The following is a 22,437-nucleotide window of genomic DNA, read 5'->3' on the forward strand; positions in this document are numbered from 1 at the left end:
GATGACTTTTAAGTATTTATAATTCAGGAGAAAATGACAGTTTTTTTGCATATGGCTATGAATATATAATTATATTATGCTAATCCCCACAATTACTTTTAACGAGAGTTAAGAGATTTGGCAGAAGCATCTCATGAAAAACAGGGTTGACTCCGTATCTCCACCACCATCACTACTAACCAACACATGTATTATGATTTGCTGTTTGTAGCATAACCCCAGCTACCTTATTTAATTTAGTCCTTTCATCGACTTTTCAGGGAAGAAACTGAGCTTCTAATTGGTGAAGTGATTATACAGCCTCTCAGAAGTTGTAAGAGCTGGGAGTTTGGGCTCTAGAATTCTCACAGCAGTCTGCGCTCATTCTGCTATAGAAGAGATTTGACCTTCTTTCATTTCTGGAGACCTCCGAGGCTTTCCCTCAGATTGGTTTCCTAATTCCCCTGTGTGTCTAGGAGCAGAAGGCAGTTTCCCAACGTGTCCCTCTGCCCTGTGACATCACAAACACAAAGGTCCTTTTTAGAGTTATCCTTTGGAGAAACACAAGAGCTGTCCCTCAGAAAAATACTTTTTAAAAAAGGATAGCATGAAGCCAGAAAACAATGAAATCAAAGCCATCATAACAGTGAGGAGCAGAGGGCCAATATGGCGTCGTTGAATAATGCCGTCCTCTGATGGTGCAAGTTAACCCAAAGATAGATTTTAAAGTATCCTGATGAACGGGTGGAGAGACAGTCCGCCCTTCATTCAATTTCCTCTGACTAAGTGTGTGGCAGACATTGGTCATCAGAGTGATTGAGGGTATGCTTCTTGCCGAGTACTTAGGCTACGATCATCCCATATTACTAAAGTCTAAGCCATTTGTTTTCACATGTCTGCAAGTTAAAGGCAGGGTGGACTCTCTCTCTTGAACATGAAGGAAGCTAAGAGGAAGAATATCAGAAATGGTGCTCTGTTCACTCTCCCACAGGCTGAATGGAGAGACGACCCTCAGTTCCCTTCCCCAAAAGAAGAGGGCCAAGATTTTCCTCTCTCGTTGGTGGGCCTTTCCTTGTTTGCTCTCTTTGGCATTTCCAGTACAGACTTTTCCAGCTCCACATCTGGGATATATGAGGCAAAAAAGAAAACCCAGGGAACTCACCCTTGTGCTGTGCCTTGGGTTCCCAGGCCCTGAGCGGGTCTGCCTTCTCTCCATCTTTCAGAGCCTTCTTGTGTTTGCTTATACATAATCTCTAGGTTTTTGGTTGTACACGGTCGGAAGGACAGGAGAAACACATCTACATCTTCCCAAAGTATAAGATTTGCAATTCTATTTTAATTTCAGCATTTACTTCACATTTATATTGAGGCATTGGGAGGCAGAGCATGAATCAGACATCTGTTAGAAGGCCTTGGTGGCCTTTTCTAGACCTGGCCTTTGTAATGTTTTCTTCCTGCTGGTTTTGTTTTAGTACCTCTTTATTAAGACTGAGTCGCTTTAACAGAAAGATAAAGAGCAGAGATTAAAGGGAGCTCAGGTGGCAGTTTATTTCACTATAGTCTCACATTTAAAAGACCTTAAACGGGTGATTAATTTCATCTTTATTGAACAATCCTAAGAGAATTTCTGCAACTTCTTTTAGTCCCCGTTCTAGTGTACTAATGCAGGTAAGTCTGAAAACCCTGTGTTTTCAAGAGTGCTTCTAGAAATTATTTTCTTCCAGCTTGAGATCTCTTTCAGATTTCTGTTTATCTACAGTGACTTCTATGGTAAGACCATCACAGAATACGTGGGGAAATTTCCTGAGCTTCGTATTTTGAGGAATGTAACATCTACCCCACCCCATCTTTTTTCCCTCTGGTCTGAGTTCTGGGTCATCATAGGACACAACAAGACCATTATGAATACTCATCTTTAACATTTTTATGAATTTTTAAAATAACGTTTAGTTTTCTTATGGGCTCGTGAACAGTTGATGAATATTCAAAACCAGCCTGCCTCTGTAAGTCATCCCAAATTCTTTCTCCTTATTTCCCAGGGAAGTCCTGAGTCTGACTGCTCCCTCCCTACTTCTCTCCTGTTTCCCTCCTCACTGCAGCAGGTTGAATCTTAGCATCACCAGCCGTGGGGAGGCTTCTGTTTGCCTTCTCTGCTGTTTTGATCTGTATGTCCTCAACTCATTTTGTGTGTGTGTTGTCTCTCTAGTTCCTTTCTAATTTTTCTCCTGGGGTGTCTGTCCTATGGATTGGTAGATGCATCCTTATATATTCTGGGTACAATGTCTTTATTAATCATTTGAGTTACCAATGTTCTGAGGTATCCTGTTCCCTCTTATTTGATGGTTCCCTATTTTTGTCTAGTCAAAATTATCAGTGTTTCCCTTTGTGATTAAAACTGTTTTGAGTTCTATTGTAAAAAAAATCTTTGTCTATTGCACATTCACGAAGATGTTCCTCTGTTTTATCTTCTGAAAGTCTTTTGGGTCCCCAGTTTTATTTACAATTTACGTGAAGTTTATTTTTCTTATGAGTGAGTTCAGGGTTCATTTTCATTTTCTTTTTTTATATGAATGTAGAATTGTCTCAGTACCATTTGTTGAAAGGATCATCCTTTTTATAACATTCTGCAGAATCATCTTTGATACACATCAACTCTGTTGGTCTGCACCTGTGATATATAAGTATATGTACAATAAAAGTGGCACAGATATAGTGTAATTAGTTTAATTAGTCTTCCATTGATGAACACTCAGAGCGTTCTAATTTTTATGCTATGAACAATAATGAACTACATTTTACCCATATTTTGTGTAATTGTACTGTATTTTTATAGCCTGAATTATTTAATTCCACAAGATAGATAAATAATGGCTATCATTATGCAATATTTGTGCAAGATTTTCTATGATTTTGTAGAAATTCATTTTTTTCTACAGTAAAGCAAACTGTTTTTAACACTCTCTCATGCAAAACCAAAAGAGGGAAAAAATTAAAAGACTGTCTTACATATTGCAAGTTGCCTGCAAATTACTTGGCTTTGAGAGAGAGTATTACATACATTATTGAGCCAACATCAGCGGTTCAGTGCTGGGCTATTCAAAGCATGGGTAAGCGTGCTCACTGGCAACAACCTGGAGCCTATTGAAAATGCAGGCTCTCAAGCCCTATCCCAGCCTCCTGGATCCGAGGTGCATTTTAACAAGATCCCTCATGATTTCATAAGATCCTCCAGTGCATATTACGTTTGAGAAGCAATGTTTCAGTACATGATGTGAAACACAATGCGACTCTCTTTTTTTTCAATGAGCACGTGTTCTGTAATGTCATGTGAGTGTCCATGACCTTTGTTAATATTTGTAGAGGCTATAAAAATCAGAACTGCGATTGCATTGGATGTTGGCTACTAATTCTAAAACCGTAATAGCTAAAGAAATAACAATACACTGCTATGTAAAAAGCTCATTTTCCAAAAGCATATTCTCTTATCTCCTAAAATCCACAGTATATTCTTGTAAAGTAATACAAGTAGGAATTACTCTATCTGTTACATGGAGGCTGAGAAAGCTTGTGTGAGTCCTCTCACCATGCTCCCAAGTTTGGTGACCCGGCCGTAATGCATGCTGCCTCAAAACTCCAATAATATTGGCCAGAAGAAAATTGTGGCAAGTTAAAAGCTGTAGAATCAATTCCGTTTACCTAAATGGAGTTTCGGGAAAGTATGAATAATCTAAATTCAAACTTTCATCTATCTTTTTTTCACAGTAGTCGACGTGGACTCAAACTATTAGCTGGAATTTAATTTCTTTTTTTTTTTTAAATGCCCTATTTACCGGTAGTAGAATTACCCAATGCAGGAATCCAAAATTATAATAGTAGTCGTAGTAATAATAATAATAATAAAAGACAAACACAGGCAATCCACAACATACACTAACTCTGTATCGTTGGAAATTGGTTTCCCATTTTATGTAAAACCTCCTTCCTGGCCCCCCATGTCCTAGCCCCACTACCCTTACATTCTGATGAGGCTGGGTGTGTGGGTGCTTCTAGGCAAGACCGTTTAGTTATGTGAGTGCTTCGTCGGGCTCAATACAGTTAGACTCAACCCCCTCCCGCAGGGAGAGAAGTCACAGATGTCCAGGAGGGAGCTTTGGACACGAAAGGATATACTCACTCGAGTTCCTGTCTGAGCTCATCAGAGGCTGCTCTGTGGCTGTGATCTTACGTGTCTTGTGTGGCCTATGGGGCCCCCAGCATCTTTCCCACACGATGTCCAGTAATAGGGTCCCGTGTGAGGAGAACCTGGCAGCCTAGCTGTAAAAAATGGCTGCACGATGCTTCGGCACATTTTATGTCTCTTTTTCCTTTTGCATTTCCAGTTGCCACAATCTTCGAATGGAGATTTCCGTTCTCCAGGAGCAGATCTCTCATCTGCAGTTTGTGATTCATTCCCAGCATCAGAACCTACGCAGTGTCATCCAGGAGGTCAGATTAATCGAGTGTGTTTCTCTGGTAGACGGTATGTTTACAGTGAGAACACTGAATACAGGCAGCTTGTCTGGACTTCATAAGCAGTGAGATTTTTCTCCCCGCTGACATTTCCTTTTTATTCCCGTGCAACATGACTCTGTTTTCAATGCCTTCTTCGGTCTGTATGCCCACACCTGTAGTGCTCTCAATGAAGATATATGGGAAATTGTGTTTAACTGTCTTTAGTTATTTCAGTGATTTTTTAAAAAAGTGTTCTGAGCCAGGTAACATACACTGTTCTTTAGAAGATTTGGGAGATTTGAAGATTCAACCCTTTCTGCGGAAGCAATGATCTGTTTTTATAACCTCACACACAGTAAATTTACTTAGTAGGTGTGCGGGGACAGGGGTGTCACCTGGCCATTCTTCTCTGGGAACATCCTGGCAGGTGAAAGAGAGGAGGGCATTGTGGTGGCGGCCAGATGGATGGTGGGTTGTGAACTCATGTGATTTACTTCAAGAAATCTGTTGATCTGGTTTGGGGTCTGTGCTTTAGGCCTGAAATCAGACCTTCCCTCATTTTTTACTGCCTAATACTTGTTTCCCAAAGAATTCTTTCAAATAATTCCCATGCCTCCCTGGTACAAATGTAATTTGGCTAGGACCTCACCAAAAGGCCAGAGAATTGAGTCATGGCACTTGGGAGCCAGGAGGATTTAGGGGGCATCCCACATTCTCATTTGACAGATGAGAAAACAGAGGCTCTAAGTGGTTAAGTGACAGAGCTGGTAGTGGCAGAACCAGCCTTAGAATCCGTGGGTTTTCTCTTCCCACTTTGTTCTGGTCATCACCTCACCCCCCCAGTTCCACGCTGCTTTTCCACAGATGATTTTCTTCCCAAGCAAAGCGGGCTCACCTCATTATGCTGCAGGTTGACCAGATCTCCGCCTTGGGGAGCTTCCCCATTCCAGGCAGTGGCCTTGCGCAATGGCCACCAGCCCCTGCAGCTGCAGTATGAAAGCACTGTGTGCCGGAAACGCAGAAGGATGGCCAGAGCTGCTTTCCACAGGAGGCATGCCCGCTGGATTTGGTTTAAACAGGTTTTCCAAAGATGACAATGTTTAATAGGACTGCCCGTATGCTCTCATCCCCAGGTGCCAATTTGCCCTGCTATTCTCTGTAACCTGCTGAATCCGCTAATGCTTTGGGATTTAACTTTTGTATTTGATGAATGTCGGTGGACCACAGAAACCTGTGCGGTTTCTGATTTAAGTAACTTCCCTGTTGTCTGACTAGATTTTTCCAATTGTGTTTCCTAATTCTTAGATGGAAGGATTAAAAAATAATTTAAAAGAACAAGATAAAAGAATTGAAAATCTGAAGGAAAAAGTTAACATACTCGAAGCCCAGGTAAGGAGGGAATCTGTTGTATATTGCAGTGCGAATGTGAGTGTATGTGAGTGTGTGTGTGTGTGTGTGTGTGTGCTCAGTGTACCTGGGAATGTGTCTGCTGGTGTGCCAGTGTGACACAGTGAGTTTGTATGTGGGCAGGTGTGTGAGTGTGTCTGTGTGTGATTGTGTGTGAGTGTACAGGCATGTGTCTGTGTGTGTATATCAATGTATTTTTGTGAATGTGTGTGCATGGGCTGCTTCTATGCACAAGAAATTATAGATTTGTGGGAGGGGTACTCCTAATAATTATTGAAGTATTAAACATTACTTTTTAATACTTTTTTTTTAAGATTTTATTTTTTATTATTTATTCGACAGAGATAGAGACAGCCAGCGAGAGAGGGAACACTAGCAGGGGGAGTGGGAGAGGAAGAAGCAGGCTCATAGCGGAGGAACCTGATGTGGGGCTCAATCCCATAACGCCGGGATCACGCCCTGAGCTGAAGGCAGATGCCAACCGCTGTGCCACCCAGGCGCCCCTACTTTTTAATACTTTAAATATTATTAAATAACTGTTAAAAGTTCGTCCAGATTTTCCAGAATGCTTGCTCTACTGGGGGGAAGATAATAACATCTCTCCATGTGGACTTGAATTAGAAGCTCAGCCAAGACCATCTTGGGTGAATTCAGCTCTGGCCAGACAGCTGGGTTTGCTGTCTTAGGTCTTCGTTTCCTTCCCGCCCTGAGATGTCCTCTTTCCTCCTCTGTTATCACTCACACCCCCCGTGGCTTGCACGCTTTGCCTCCGGGCTCATCCACCTCAAGAAGCCTCTTGTAACTTTCTTAGTTTTCCGTGTTTGGAAACATAATGTAACACTTTGTAACTTACTGTGATAAGATGTGCTTTTCTTCCTGCCCACACCTTCCCCTCTATGCTAGGGAGGCCCTGTATAGGCTTCCAGCTGCCGGCCGAGGTGCGGCAGCGCCCTGCCTCCCGGGAAGAGCAGTGAGGCCACTGAGGCTGGAGCCCCTGAAGAGGCCACCACTGCCTCCCCCGGGGCTCGAGCTGGTGCTCAGTGCCACCTTCTCTGCCTCTGTCGGGGGCTCATCTCTGACCACCTGGACCCAGGCGCCTTTTCTACTTCATTCTGTAGTATTTTGACCTCCTGCTTGTCCCCCTGCCACGCTGTCCCATTCTGTGGAATCAGAGATGCTCTGATTGCCACCAGACACCTCATCATCCTTGGGGGCTTTTCCTGTCCCCAGGACAGACGAGAGGTGGGGCACGACCACGCTGCCAGAACCCTGCCACACCTTTTCTCTCACCACCGTGCACCGTGTTCTCTTGGCTTTCCCCAAACAGAAGAAACAAATCATCATAACATAAAGAGGTTGTAAACAGTTTTCCATCTTAAATTTTGTAACCATGGCCGTGGCGTGCCATTTCTCTCTGCCCAGAGGACCCCTGTTCTCTCGCTTTGGAGGGTGAGCCCTTTAAGCCTCAGGCTTTCCTTCGATTTTCACCTTCTTTAGGTTACAAATGGCTGTTTGAGGAAGACAATGCTTGCAGCTCCGTGCAGCTGAAAAATGCAGGGATGGGGGAATAATTGGCTCAAAACTCCTGTCCACTCAAGTGCCCAGTAATGGCTGGTCAGTTTACATCAAGGGGCTCAGGTGATGGAATTCAGACCACATTAGAGCCTCTTCCTCCCAAGAAATGTCCCTACGGGGATTTCCTCACCACTTTTTGTACTTAGTGGCTTTTTTGGCAAATGGTACTTAATAAAATATTTTTTTCTAATATTAGTTTTGGGTAACTAATATATATTCATTCATTCCATACAAATTAGGAAATATGGATAAGTACATATAATAAGAAAATCATGCAAGCTTTCCATCTGTGGGTAATCACTCCTCACAGTTGGGTCCAGCTGTATTTCTATGGGACTCCATGTGCCTGTTACATACCTGTGTGTATGTATTAAAGATACAGACTATACATGGCATAATATTATGCCTGTTTCATTGTATTTTTAAGCTTCATTCGTTTGTTCACATCATCAATCTTGTCGTTAATTCTATAAGTACTTATTGAGTGGCTACTGTGATGTAGTTTTGGAACTGGCTAAGTTGGGGAAGTGGCTAAGTTTGGGAAAACAATATTGGACAAATGAAACATGAGCTCCACACACTGGAATGGACTGTCTAGAAAGGGAGATGAACCCATAAATGAACATATAACTAGCAATATTATGGAAGCATTCTGCAAGGAAAGAACAAGATGTTCTGACAGATAACACCTGGCGAGAGGACTTAGCTTGGTGGGTGGGAAGAAGCTCTCTAAGAAAATGAATTTTAATCTGAGCCTAGTGAAAAATTGCGTGGTAGGGCTTGTCAGGAAGAGGGACAAGGAGCCATTGGGAGTGCTTCTAATCTAAGAGTTGGATGGAATAGCATGGGATGACATTGGAAAGGTAGGAAGGAGCTAGATCATAGATCATGCCAAAGAGTTTTTTTCTCTATATAACAATATAACAAGAAGTCTTTGCTTACCAATCAGATTACATTTACATTATCTTTCAAAGTAGCCACTGTATTGATATACAATAACTTATTTAACTCATCCTCATTGTTGTACATTAGATTATTTTTCAGTATTGCTTTTGTAAACAGCACTGAATTCAACATATTTATACAAACATCACTGATCATTTGTGTATTTCCTTCCCTAAGATAAATTTTTAGAAGTAGAATTGGTAACTCAAAGCATATCCATTTTTCAGATTTTTGATAGTGTGTTCCCTGACTCATAGATCAATCATCTCCCTCAGCAGCCACAGCCCCACCTGCAGGTGCCTTGGCTCTTGCAGTCAATTTTTTGCTCACTTTCAGTCCTTCAGTCCTGATATTTCTGATCTTCTCATAGTCTTATTTTTTCCTCTTCATTACTAAGGGATCTTAATACTTAGGAATTCTTTGTTATTATTTTAATAATGTCTAAGAAGGGAGAAATGATAAATGCACATGGTCAGATTCCCTTTTTGGACTGGGAATCTCATTTAAGTCCAAGTTAACATGTAATTCAGGAAGTTTGGTGTGAGGTAGGGATCTAACTTTGTAGTTGTCTCACTTTATTGAGAAGTCTGGCCTTTCTTCGTGAATTGGAAATGCCTATTATCCTAGACTGGGTTTTTATGTTGGAAATCTCTTCCAATGGTGTATCTGCCTCTTTGGGCTCCAATGCCCTACTGCTCTGCATATTGCACATTGGTCACACATTTTAATTGGACAGATTGTTATCTGTTTCTGAGCTCACTTCATTGTGTTCTAGCCAGACATAGTGAAGTGCCAGCTGTCATCACAGGATCAAGGTATCAACGGTGCTGCTGCTTTTAATCCAATTTTATGTCCCTTAGTTGTGTCTGTTTATTTATATCATCCCCAAAACAAATGTTACTGTCCTAAATAGGCTGGCGACTTAACTCTGATTGGTCAGGTACAGTATGTTATCCAATTGGCCTTTTGGTCTAATAATTAGACCAGAACAATGTATTTGTTTCCATTGTACTCTGTTTCTATATTTCCGAGTGCAGCAAATAATTGCTGTTATATATGAGAAAGCAACAGATTTGTTCCCTTCATGGGAACTTCTAGGTTGGCTGCAGACTTTCTGCCGTGATGTGAAAACACCTCTCAGTACTGTCTCAGATTCTCTGTACATAGCTCGATTCAAGCCTCTTTTTTTTTAATGCTTTCTTTTATAAAAGAGTCTTCAGACTATAGCAGTATCTGATGAATATCTTTATAGTCCCAGAATTTCTTGTCTTCAGTAGATAAATCTTTTCCTTCACAGCAAGGAGTTTTACAATGACCATTGCAGCTTTAAAAAGTCCAAGCCACATCCGTTTAATTGATTCATCAAATAGTTTTCTGTACTTAAGATGCACCAGGAAATATTTCGAGTGCTGAGTATATGGGTAATGCACAGAACAGACTGTCCCCAATCACATCTCGCTTATACTTCAATCGAAGATACAGACAATGAACACATAAACAAGTAAATCAACAACTTAATTAGGGAGGGACAAGTGCTCTGAAAAGTGTAGAATGTGACAATGTGGTAGTTATAGAGTGACGGGAGTCAGGAAGGGCATCTCTAAACCTGTGATATTTGACCAGGTACTTGAATTTAGTGAGTGTTAGGGCCATGGTTAGCCTATTTCTGGTCCTGTCCTGGTCAGTGCTTTATTATGAAGTTCTTAAACTGAGATGCTTTGTGCAGGGGTGTACTATCTTGCACTGCGAATTTAAGACCACTGCCTATTTTGGAATCCATTAACTCACAGGGTGAATTGATTCCATTTATGATAAATGGTCACCTAAGCTTGAACAACCCATTGAAACACATCACCTGCGTTTCTAAGCCACACAGACCGCATCTTCCACACCAAAAATATCCATCTCTTTTTACGCATGCTACAACCTTCATTTTATTTAATCCTCAAAACTACTCTGGGAGAAAGTTATTTATTACATTTTGTAAGTGATTAAATTGAGATCCAGATAAGTTAAACTCGTTCAAAATCACTCGAGTCTTATTGTCTTAAAAGCATATGCTCCCCTCCCCCCATCGCCACCACAAAATCTATTTATTGAAGTGATTAAATAAGTGTGTGTTGAGGGGGTGTGTATGTGCATGTGCATATGTACAGAAATGAAGAGTTCTTAAATTTGCCTGACCATTTATATTGATTTTAGTCATTGTCACAGTTACTATATTGCAATGTTTTCCATTTTCCAGTGTTTTGAGTCATGGTAACAAATACTTTTTTTTCGTGGATCTCTTTCTATCCTAGCAGGGCTTTTCCCCCTCTCCACAAGGGAGATATATTCACCCATATAACTCTATCCTTTAAAACAACAACAACAAGAACAACTTCAAGGTTTTTAAAACTTTAAAAAATATCACCGGAAAATTTCTGCTTGACTCTACCAAAATTATTTACTTTTCTTTCTACTTTGGCCATATCTTTGTCACCATCATTTTCATCTCTGACATTCCTCTCACATTTCGTGCATTTCTAGTTTCCTCACTAATGACCTGATGATATGGAAATGCATCGTCAGAAATTTCTCCATTTTCTAAGCATTGAAGATTATCTTATTTTATATACTCACCGTGATCCCTAAAATTTAATTTAACAAGAATGTGTTGATAGGATGCAAAAATTAGGTTCTTTTGGAGAACGATGTCAATAAACTATCCTTGGATAGAGTCATCATATGGTAGACATATTCTGGTCAGTGATTTGTAGTTTTGTAAAGTAACGATGCAATAAAACTCCTGGATATGGCTGTTCTTTTTTTTTTTTTTTTAAGATTTTATTTATTTGACAGAGACAGCCAGCGAGAGAGGGAGCACAAGCAGGGGGAGTGGGAGAGGGAGAAGCAGGCTTCCAGCGGAGGAGCCTGATATGGGGCTCGATCCCAGGACTCTGGGATCATGCCCTGAGCCGAAGGCAGATGCCCAACGACTGAGCCATCCAGGCGCCCCATGGCTGTTCTAATTAAAGGAAAAACTGTGGAAGTCCATGAATCAAAAATAAATACCTAAGTCTAGTAGCTGAAGTAAATCAGTATGAAAGTTGAGATAAATGAGCATAAAGACAGTCTCACATGTTAACTCTCGTGCTTTTGTATTGTTTGAGGCTCAGCAACTTGAGAAACTAGGAGTTTCTTTTGGAAAAACTCCCAATAGCCTTTACGTAATTGTCCAGCCTGGATTATTTTTATTCCCATATTCGTTGTCGTCGTGATGTTGTGATTCATATCGCTTCCTAACTTGTGGAGTATTGTATAGAGTGGAGTTCTTCTTAGCAACATACTTGGCCTGGGATATGTGCCTACACTTGTTTGGAGTGCATGTTAGCTTTATCTCCATTATACAAGGAATATCTTTACTATCAATTTATCAGATCTGAAGTACATTTCCTACATGAGGCTTAAGTGCTTAACTCTTGAAACATCACAGCGAAATGATCATTGTGCTTGAAGATTTTTGCTCCATTTTTTAGTTATTATGCAGTACAGATGTGGAGGAATAAGAAGGGTCAGAACCCACATCTTGTCTCTGCTTTCCTTACTCCAGTAGTTCTTCATCTTTGCGGCACATTTAAAAGATTTTATTTGTTTATGTTATTTTAGAAGGAGGGTGGGGGAGGGGCAGAGGTCTCAAGCAGATTCTCAGCTGAGCGTGGAGCCAGATGCAGGGCTCAATCCCACAACCCTGAGATTATGATCTGAGCTGAAACCAAGAGTTTAAACCGACTAAACCACCCAGGTGCCCCCTGAGTCTCGAGAAGTTTTGAACCCAGACTACAACCAAGGTAAATAGAATCTCTGGGTGAGACTCTAATATGGGCAGATTTTAAATCCCCCCAGATAGGGATGCCTAGGTGGCTCAGTCCGTTAAGTGTCTGCCTTCGGCTTAGGTCATGATCCCGGGGTCCTGGGATCGAGTCATGCATTGGGCTCCATGCTCACCAGAGAGCCTGCTCCTCCGTCTCCCTCTGTTGCTTCCCCTGCTTGAGCTCTCTCCTTCTCTCTCTCTTTCTCTCTCCTTCTCTCTCTGATAAATAAATAAAATCTTAAAAAAAGAAATTTTAAATCTCCCCAGATAATTCCAATATGCAACCAACGCTGAAAACCAGTCCAATAGTTTTCAAACTTGAGCAGATGTTAGAATCAACTGGTGAGCTTCTTAAAACACATCCCTTGGCCACCCTGGGTTTCTCAGTAGGTCTTGCTGGAGACTGAGGATCTGTAGTTCTAGCGGATTCCTAGATGATGCTGATATTGCTGATATCCCAAGATCACACCTTAAGAACTGTTGCCTTAGTCTTTCCCCCCCTTCTTTTCCACCTAGACCATTTCACTTTGTCTTCAGGGTCCAGGTGAAATCTTGTGTATGAAAATGTTACACATTATTCTAGTCGCACTGATTTCTGTATACCTTTTATGTAGTAATTAATTACCTACTGCCTATGGCATCTCCTGAACTGCTTTTATTTGTTTTTATTTTTTTAATGTTCCCATGTTTGTTTTATCATCTCCACTCTACTGTGCATCCTGTGTACTGGAGGGAAAGATCCAGGTTCTCTTGGGCTTCTTCACATTCACTGTGCTACCCGCTTAGTGCCGGAGACACGGCAGAGATTGACCAACTGGATGGATGGATGGATGGATGGATGGATGGATGGATGGATGGTTGCAGTAGATTAATTGTTGGTTAATTTACTGACAGTTTACTTTTCTCTGTTTCATATTTATCAGATCTGAAATCTCTTTAGAAATCATTGAATCTCTGTGTCCTCCTGGGGATCACTATTTACTTATTTGTAATATAGGGAGGCTGAGCTAATTCCTCTGGTTACAGAAAAATAACATCTTGCAGGGCAAAGAACATGGGATTTGAAGTCAGGCCTGCATGAAGCCTGCACATTTAGACAGAATGGGTTATCAGAAACAAGCTACCTGAAGAATTTGAGCTTTGCCAGCCTTATTTCTTTAATATGCATAAGAGTAAAAGTGATCAAAGAAGAGATGTATGGAAAGCACCTGGCAAAGGTCTTGACATTTGCTAGGCACTCATAATTATGAACCCTCTTGCTTCTATCAAAATTCCAACATCTATTTCCCTAAACCATGCATTTTGGTGTTGGTTTACTTCAAACCATCTGGTGGACTTTTAGGAAATACCTTCCATTATATGACACCTTAACTCCTTAGTTTCCTACGAGGGATCGGAGCTGGAGTGTTACTGTTCTCTTAAAGCCACAGCTCCACCTGTCAGCCTCCCACCCAGCTACCTTTCAGTCCCAGCCCCTGCTATACTGGTGTATCCTTTAAACACCTCTGACCGGCAGTGCGGCCCACTGACAGCTCCACCTTGGGCATGATGCTTTGCTGTAAGTCTCATGTGGCAGATCTGTGAAATGAATGTGCTTGGTGTGGCCGTGCTGTAGAGGAAGCATTGGCTCTGGGCTGGGAGGACCCGACTCTGAACCTGAGTTCTGCCATGAACAAAATGTTGAGCACTTACGCTCGTTGGATCTCGGTTTTTAGCTATAAAAATGGTACTTGGACTAGAAAACCATAACCAACCACAGATTTTAAGTCTTAAAATCTGTGCCAGACACTGAGCTGAGTATATATTGATATCTCATTTCAGAACCTATGAAGAAGAGACTATGATTCTTTCATTCTATCTATCATCTATCAGATGAGGAAACTGGGCTCAAAGAGGTTAGGTAACTAAGGGAGGTCACATAGCTACTGAGTGGCTAGGATTTGTACCTGAGAACTTAAATTCTTGCCTTCCTTATTATCAGCCATTGCATTATCCCCTAGAATTGTGAGAGTGCTTCCAGATTTAAAATCTTATGATCAGGGGCGCCTGGGTGGCACAGCGGTTAAGCATCTGCCTTCGGCTCAGGGCGTGATCCCGGCGTGATGGGATCGAGCCCCACATCAGGCTCCTCCGCTATGAGCCTGCTTCTTCCTTTCCCACTCCCCCTGCTTGTGTTCCCTCTCTCGCTGGCTGTCTCTATCTCTGTTGAATAAATAAATAAAATCTTAAAAAAAATAATTAAAATTAAAAAAATAAAATAAAATAAAATCTTATGATCACATGAGATTTGTTTCTTCCAACAACTAATAGACGATAGGCAAGATGTGTATCATTTACCACTAGCATAGAGATCAGGAAACTGAGGCTGCAGTGAGAAAATTGAGGCAAAAAATGCCATGAACTATATAGCAAAGAACAGATGGTGCTTATTTTCAAGGAGTTTATAATCAAGAGATTGCACAAGGACGACAAACATGTAATCGATATCGTGGGTGTCTTTAACAAGGTTCTTTAACAAAGTTATTTTATGAAGTTCTTTGCATCTGCCTATGTAAAAGAAACTGCAAAACTGAACATAGTTCAGCTGTTAAATTTCAGAAGCTAATGTAGACTACTCCATTTTAATCCCTTGGAAAATTATGCACTTTTCAAGGTGCGTTTGTAATTTCAGAGATAGTAAGGACTCTCAACTGGCTACATTCTGTGTTCTAATAGATGGAAACAACAAGCTTAATGCCAAGGAACGCTGTGGGTGGTGGGCCGATCAGAGGCATTGAGCATGTGGCTAATGTGCTAGCTGTGTGATCTCTGCACATTTTTTTTTTCAACTGTAGAATAAAGAACTAAAAACCAAGGTGGCACTTTGGTCTGAAACGCCTAGGACAACTGTATCTAAGGCTGTCTCTACAAGGTAAGGCTTTTCTTCCCCACCGCCATCTGCCTTCCCAGCTTCTGTTGGACATTCATTCATGAGTGTTGACATTTATCCCACTTGAGAAATATTCCAGTCTATTAATACTTATGTAATCATGGGTTTACCATGTTTCCCAGTTCTTGAGAATAAGACCTGTGTTACTTGTTCATCATTGAATCCTCAAAGCCTAACATAGAAATACTTACTGAATAACTGAGTGAATAAAATCAGGTATCTTTCCTTGCTCTGTGCCATAAAACAAGCCTAGTCTTGGCTTCAACACTTTCTCCAAGCAGCACACATCATTTCTTCTCTATTTTCCTTGTTTCTCCATTAACTCCTGGGTTCTGTAGCATTGATGAGCATATTAATTATAAATGGTTTGTATTTATTTAAATGTCCATGTCTGTATCTCAGACCAGGTAGATTGTCAATGTCAAGAAGGCAGGAATAGTTCCTTGTATTTCATTTCATTTCCTGCCTTGCTAAGGGCAAGTGTCTTCAGTAACTACTTAATAATGACTGAATCAAGCAATGATAATGGCCCACGACAGCAATCAAAATGGTGGCTGAAACCATCAAAGTCACTTTCTAATGGTGACAGAATCTGAAATGACAAGTTGTAAAAAAAAAAAAAAAAAAAAAAAACCTTCTGGGCTCAAATCTTATTTCCATAATACTCTATGAAATTATCACTTAAAAGAAAACGTAGTCTGTAATTACGTGAATCATTTAAAAAGTGATTAAAAGCTTCCTGTTCTAGCAGCTTTTGAATTTCCCAGTCTAGTCCCTCTAGGGCAAAAGCCTGTTTTCTGAAACTCACCTGGGCGCAGTGCCTGCGGTAGAAATCAGGCCTGCTGTGATCAGCACCAGTCCAGGAAAGCAGGTAGGTCCCTCTCCCTCTTCCGAATTCCCTGCAGCCCTGCTTCACTTTGCTAATGATATATGTAATTAGAGATGAGATGGAGCTATTCTCAATCGAGTCTTCTGGAATCGTTGGGCTCCTGGATGCTAAGTTATCAACTTTTTGGCCTCTGGCCCTGCAACTTCCAATAAAGAAAAGAAATTAAGCCCCAGAAAGATTAAAGGAGGAAGTGAAATACCCACGTTTCAGAAGCAGTGAGAAAGTAGTCACTTCAGTGGAGGAAGAAATGAAGAGTCCAGAATAGAAGGGCAAGCATGACCCTCCAAGGGAAAGGAAGATGACTGCTATTTTGTTCCCTTACCAGATACCAGTCCCCTTGGGTGGTGAAGCATGGTGGCCCTCCTCAGCTGTTCTGACCCTGTAGGGAGTGCAGCCAGAGTGGAGGAGAGGAGGGACAAACTGGTTGTCTCAATATTGTAACCACTCCAATATGGAATGCGGATACTCTACCCGGTACAGAGAGAAGGTGCTGGAAAGAATGACTTCTACCGCTAATTCTTTAGCTGTAGTAAATTAATTATTAAATGTCTTTTAGTTTTAAAGATTTTTTTTTTTACTTCCTATGACTTGGTAGATCTCATCTCTATAAAATGAAATATGGCCAATTGGCTGCTTTGAGAATGTAAGCGGTAGTATGATTCGGGAAGCCTGGGTTCGCCTATATGCAATGGAATTATAACTCAAGGGAGAGACTGGAGTAGAAAAGTAGCTGTTAAAGGGGAAAAAATCATGTAATTTAAAGATTAATCCAGGCAAATCTCTTTAATCACCCATAAAATGTAGTTCTATATCTCTCAGTAAGTACTTAAAAGCAAGGTTTCCCTTGAGCATTAGAGATATTTCTTGAGCACCGGAAGTGTTTGCTGGAGATTCAGAGTCATGTTCTTAGACAAGAACAACAGAACACATACAGAAGTGTGTGTGTGTGTGTGTGTGTGTGTGTACATATATATACATACACATGTATTTTTTAAATCCTAGAATCACACAGTGAGGAGAAAAGTTCAGACTGAGAAGCCTACAGAACTAAAACGTCCTGGCAGAAGGGTTGATTTGCTTCCTGTCTCCAAGTCACAGCAGTGCAGTCTTCACTGAGTGGAACGGCAGATACAGGCTCTCATCCTCTCTCCCCTCCCCTCACTCTTCCTCACTCTCGTCCTACTACAACTAGCTGAACTGACATAAGTTTGAGGCTTCCGCATGTGATTCTAGTATGTCTCATGGGGAATTAGAATCAACCAATTAACCACGATATCTCTTAGATTAAAGCAATTAGTTCAGACGTGGTAGTAGAGCGGTGGAGATGGTAATGGTGGGGATACAGCAATTATATCACTGAAGTTTAATGTGCTTGATTTCGATGACATTATGGTCTTTTCTACAGTGAATTGAAGACAGTCGACACTACGCCCTATCTGATGTTGATTAGGCTCCGGAAATGAGCTGGCTGGCTGAAGATCTGAATAAGAAAGATTGCTGTGGGTCTTCTTTATTCCTTGAAACACAGCCGAAACTTGCACGTTAAAATGGCTCGGTGCCAGTATTCGATGGAACTTACTGTACATCAACAGCTTTGCAGGAAGATGACATTCCAGAAAATCAAACAAATATATATTCAAGGGAAGGAAGTCTTTCTTCAAAATGTACTGAATGGGTGAAGAGACCAGGGACTTTCAATGGAAGATGAATTTTGCTTTAAGCTTAAAAAAAGATCTGAATCATTTTTGCAGATTTTTGCTGAAGGGAGTGGTTTAAAGTTGACCTTTTGAGAGTGGTTTTATGTATATAAATGGAAGAGTGTGTGTGTGTGTATGAGTAAATCATATATTTTAAAGTTAACTTTGGATAATAAAAAATATCTTAACATGAATTTATGAATTCATCTCCTGACCCAGGGTTTGTGGGAGAGTTAGTCTCTACTGCATTATGGGCAGGAAAAGGAGTAGGTTCTTTTTAGCTAATTCCCCAACCCACATAACCCTCCAAAGCTGAGCATCATGGCGTCTCACCACACCTTAGGAAGCCATTGTTCTCCAGTTGGGATTGAAAATTGGTTGCTAGAGACAACCCACAAATAAGCACAAAGAAATGGAGCTTGTGACTCTGGCTTCGTGACTAATTTTCTTTTCAAGATTCTTATATTAGCTAGGAAAATATCTGGAGGGAAGAATAGAAACACAATGCTGTCAGCCCATACCTCCATAAAAATGTGTATATTATGGTTTAGAGGAACAGTGGCTGCTGTCTGCAGTCAGGAAGACTCTGAATTCATGAACTGGAATGAAATATCCAGTGCTTTTGTGAAACCATATTTATATTTTGATACGGGCATTCATCACAGGTGGAGTTTGTGATTGCTGTGAGGAAAACCAGACTCTAATTTGTAGAAAGGCAAACATGCTGACACTCAGAAGAGAACACACTTCGACTAAAGGAAAAATGGGCAGCCTTAGCCCCACTGAAGGGTGAATTACTTGAAAGCCTTTTGATCATCCTGTCTGGTGTATGACTGTAAACATTTTCTCAGGAAAGATGATGGAAGCCTTTCGAGGGGGAATGTGAAATATCAGTATTATCTATGAAATATTTAAAAATACAGATGAGATAATGTATTTATAAATTCATCCAAGTACTGTAATCCTTGAAAGGTTGCATAGCTGTATGGGTGCATTTCATGCTTCACGTTTTTATTGCTTGCTTATTTTTCAAATGTAGATATCTAATACCATTTATGGCACAGTTCCTATACCAGGAAAAATTCTAAGTACTTTACCTGTATTAATTACTTTAATCTTCCCATCAGGCCTCAAAAGCAAGTCATATTATTACCCTATCTTCCAGGGGTGGATACTGTGAGGTCCAGGAATTTACCCTGCTGCTAACCATGGAGCAAGGATTTGGACCTCTGACCTGGCCATCAGTAGTCCTTCTATCTGTTCACTTGGTGGTCTGAGAGATTGCCACACTATAGAAATACCTTTCTTTTTCCTACTTTAATAAGCACAGCTTCCTTGTTGGCTATGCGCATTATCCCATGAATGACAGTCAGGAACAACCCTGACTCATAAAGTAAATATTTTGCTGCAATTAAGTTGGCCTTTCACCTGTTGGATTACCCTCATGAGAACGTAGTTCAGAAAAACTTCCCTGCTAAAAATCTAATTCTACATTTATGATCATGACTTTATGCTGCATGGAAGATTTTTCGGTAGTATATTTTCAGGCACATTTGTAGGGAGATTGGGATCATGAACTCTGTCAAGCATTTGCAGTGTGGTAGGCGAATTCACCTTTCACCTGGAGATTACTCAGGGTTCCTTTTACACCCCAATCACCATGCTGGATGGTGATAAATATGAGTTTGGAACGGATCCATCTAACTGAGCTAACAACTAGAATGATTCCTATTAGAATAATGTATCCTAGAGTCAAAAATGGGAAGACACTGTTGGGTTTCATTTAGGTTTAATGGTGCTCACTTTTGAACGTGGAAGTAACGTTGGACGTGACACAGAAAGGACCTGCTCATATGTTCTCCACATTCACTCTGGAATGGCCTTTGGATTTCCTGAGAATAAGAACGAGCAGTTTCAGAAGCTTAAAAAGGTCTGGACTCTTCAAATACAAAAGTATCTTTTTAGTAGCATCAGCAATATCATTTATTTGTCATATGTGGATTATGTCCTATATCTTTATTGTTTCAGCTTTTATCATTTGGAATGTTCTTTGAATAAATATTTCTGAGCAATAAAACAAATGATCACAGTGGAGAATAAAAAGCATTAACCTAAAAGTACCACACGAGAAATACAGGAAAAGAAACACCAGTTCAGTTGTAGTCTAAATAATTGTACTTATTATTATACTAATCAATATATTAAATAAGAAGGTCTGAGGTGGACCTTGAAGTGAATACACAAAGGTGAAAAATAAAAAGAAACTTAGTTTCACTTTGATTACGTATGGTTACAAATTATCATTAGATGTTTAAACAACAAAAGATGTTTAAATGATTGGCATAATACATATATCCTTTGAATAATTGCTTATGGCATGCTTTACAATAAATAAATTGATATCATATTTTGTTTATTTTTTGTTTTTATTTCTTTTTACATGAAAATTATTATGCATAAGTGAACTAAGTCATTTTTATTTGATTGTTCATGACAATATAACCCATAATAAATGGATTGTTTTTGCCAGCAAACAGATACTTAGATAGCTCCCTGAATTTTTCTGTTAATTTCCCCTGGATCCAAATTAATGGAAAAAGTTATTAAGTTTTCATTCTGAATTTGAAAAAATAGTAGCATTATTATAAAAGTAACAAACATACTTCTCCAACATTTTCATATTTCTTTATTTTGAAAATCTTTACCTCCCCTCTGACCTGGGAATAATTATAGAATCTTCATCAAGACTGAAGTAGGGACCCAATCCATCAAGAACTGAAAATTCCTTCAACTAATGTCATCATTATCATTCCCCCCACTTGCTCCCTTCTGTACTTCCTTCCTCCTTTTCCTTTTTTAGTGGAAAATATTAAAGATGCAATAAAGATTTAAATAATCGTTGCTTTGTTATTATTAAAGTAGATACATATAAGTGTTAAAAATTAAACTAGAATTACAGAAAATTGGGATTTATCCTACACATGCAAGGTTAGTTTATCATTTGAAAATCGATGTAATTAACCATATATACATAACAAAGAAGAAAAACCATATAATTGTTTTAATAAGTAAAGGAAAGTATTTGACAAAAGCACCATTCATAATAAAAACTCAGCAATCTGGGAATAAGAAATTTTATCATTCTGATAAAGAGCTTTACAAAAAAAGCCTTCAGTCAATATAACTAATCATGAAAGACTATTGCTAAAATGTTTGCTCTCACCACTTTTCTTAAAGATTGTATTGTAAGTCCTAGCCATTGAAATATGTCAAGAAAAAGAAAAAGGAAGAAAAGGCATACAGCTTGGAAAGGAAAACTGTCTATTGTTGTTTTTCATATAATTGTTGATTTAGAAAACTTCAGTGAATCTACCAAACAGCTACTGGAGCTAGTAAGTAAAATCAACAAGGCCACAGATCACAAAGTTAAAATACAAAACCCAACATATTAACGGTTTGGTTTTGGTGAAAACATAGATAAATATATAAGTGAATGGAAAGGAGAATCCATAAATAGACCCATCTATGTGATTCATTTTCAACAGAGGTGTCAAGGCCATTGAAAGGAGGCAAGAAATTCTTCCAAATGGTGCTGAAAATAGTGCAAGTTTTGTATGTGAAAAAAAATAGCATTAATTCTTATCTCACACAATATATAATAATTAACCTGAAATGGACAATATACCTAAATGTAAAGTTAAAACTATAAAATTTCTAGAAGGTAAAGTAGTCAAGATACTTACATAGTCTACAAAGAGCACACCATAAAAGAAAAAAATTTATAATTGAACTTGATTAAAATTCAAATACTTTGCTCTTTGAAAGACACTACTAAGCAAATTTTAAAAAGAATGGGTGAAAATATTCACATGTATAGGATTTGTATTCAGAATATATAAAGAAATTTTAAAACATAATAATGAGAAGACAAACCAATAAAAAATATTGGCAAAAATGTTTGGAGAGTCACTCCATAAAACAAGATAGACAAATTACAAATACACACATGAAAAGATGCTTAATTCATTAGTTACCAGGGGAATGCAAATGAATACCCCTAAGAAATAAGCACCGAACATACCATTAGAACAGTGGAAATAAAAAGACTGGCCTTATTGAGCGTGTGGAGCAACCAAATTATATGCGAAAAATGGTACAAGCACTTCAAGAAACAGGTTGTTTCCTTAAAAGTTAACTTTTAAACAGGTGACGACATCACCTGTTTCATATAACATCGTTATATGAAAACAACAAAGTCGTTGAACAACACCTGCCATATGACCGCCATTCTTCGTTTGTTTTACCCAAGAGAAACAACAGCTTCTGTCCACATAACAAGGTGTATCTGAATTTTCATGGAACCTTTGTTCGTAATAGCCAAAAACTAAAAACAAAACAGATGTCCATTAACAGGTGAACAGGTAAACAAAATGCAGTACATCCATGCTTTGGAATAGAACAACAATAAAAAACAAAAAGCACAAACAAATGTATACAACAATGGATAAACGTCACATCATTATACTCGAGGAAAAAGAGAGGGAATGCTGTGTGATGCCACAGTGATAGAACAAATCAGTATTTCCCTTGGGACACAAGGAGAGAGAGAGAGAGAGAGAGAGAGAGAGAGAGAGAGAGAGAGCGCGCGCGCATGGGAGTACAGAGAAACATA

General features: G+C 39.6%; 1 protein-coding gene across 4 annotated transcripts in view; it reads left to right on the forward strand.

Moving 5' to 3' along the window:
* The window catches only part of CCDC68 (coiled-coil domain containing 68), a 53,014-nt gene extending 32,833 nt beyond the window's left edge, over window positions 1–20,181 (forward strand). Inside the window, exons 10-13 of one of the 4 annotated variants that reach the window (XM_045790143.2) lie at window positions 4,359–4,464; window positions 5,776–5,859; window positions 15,085–15,161; window positions 17,474–20,181. In XM_045790143.2, coding sequence (XP_045646099.2) covers window positions 4,359–4,464; window positions 5,776–5,859; window positions 15,085–15,161; window positions 17,474–17,531 — 325 coding nt within the window. In that variant the 3' untranslated portion in view covers window positions 17,532–20,181. The other 3 variants (XM_087869785.1, XM_087869786.1, XM_087869787.1) reach the window with 3 other exon arrangements.
* The last annotated feature ends 2,256 nt before the right edge of the window (window positions 20,182–22,437 follow it).

This window comes from Ursus americanus, chromosome 19 (assembly GCF_024610735.1).
Source record: "Ursus americanus isolate L20-20 chromosome 19, mUrsAme1.1.p, whole genome shotgun sequence".
NCBI lineage: Eukaryota > Metazoa > Chordata > Mammalia > Carnivora > Ursidae > Ursus > Ursus americanus.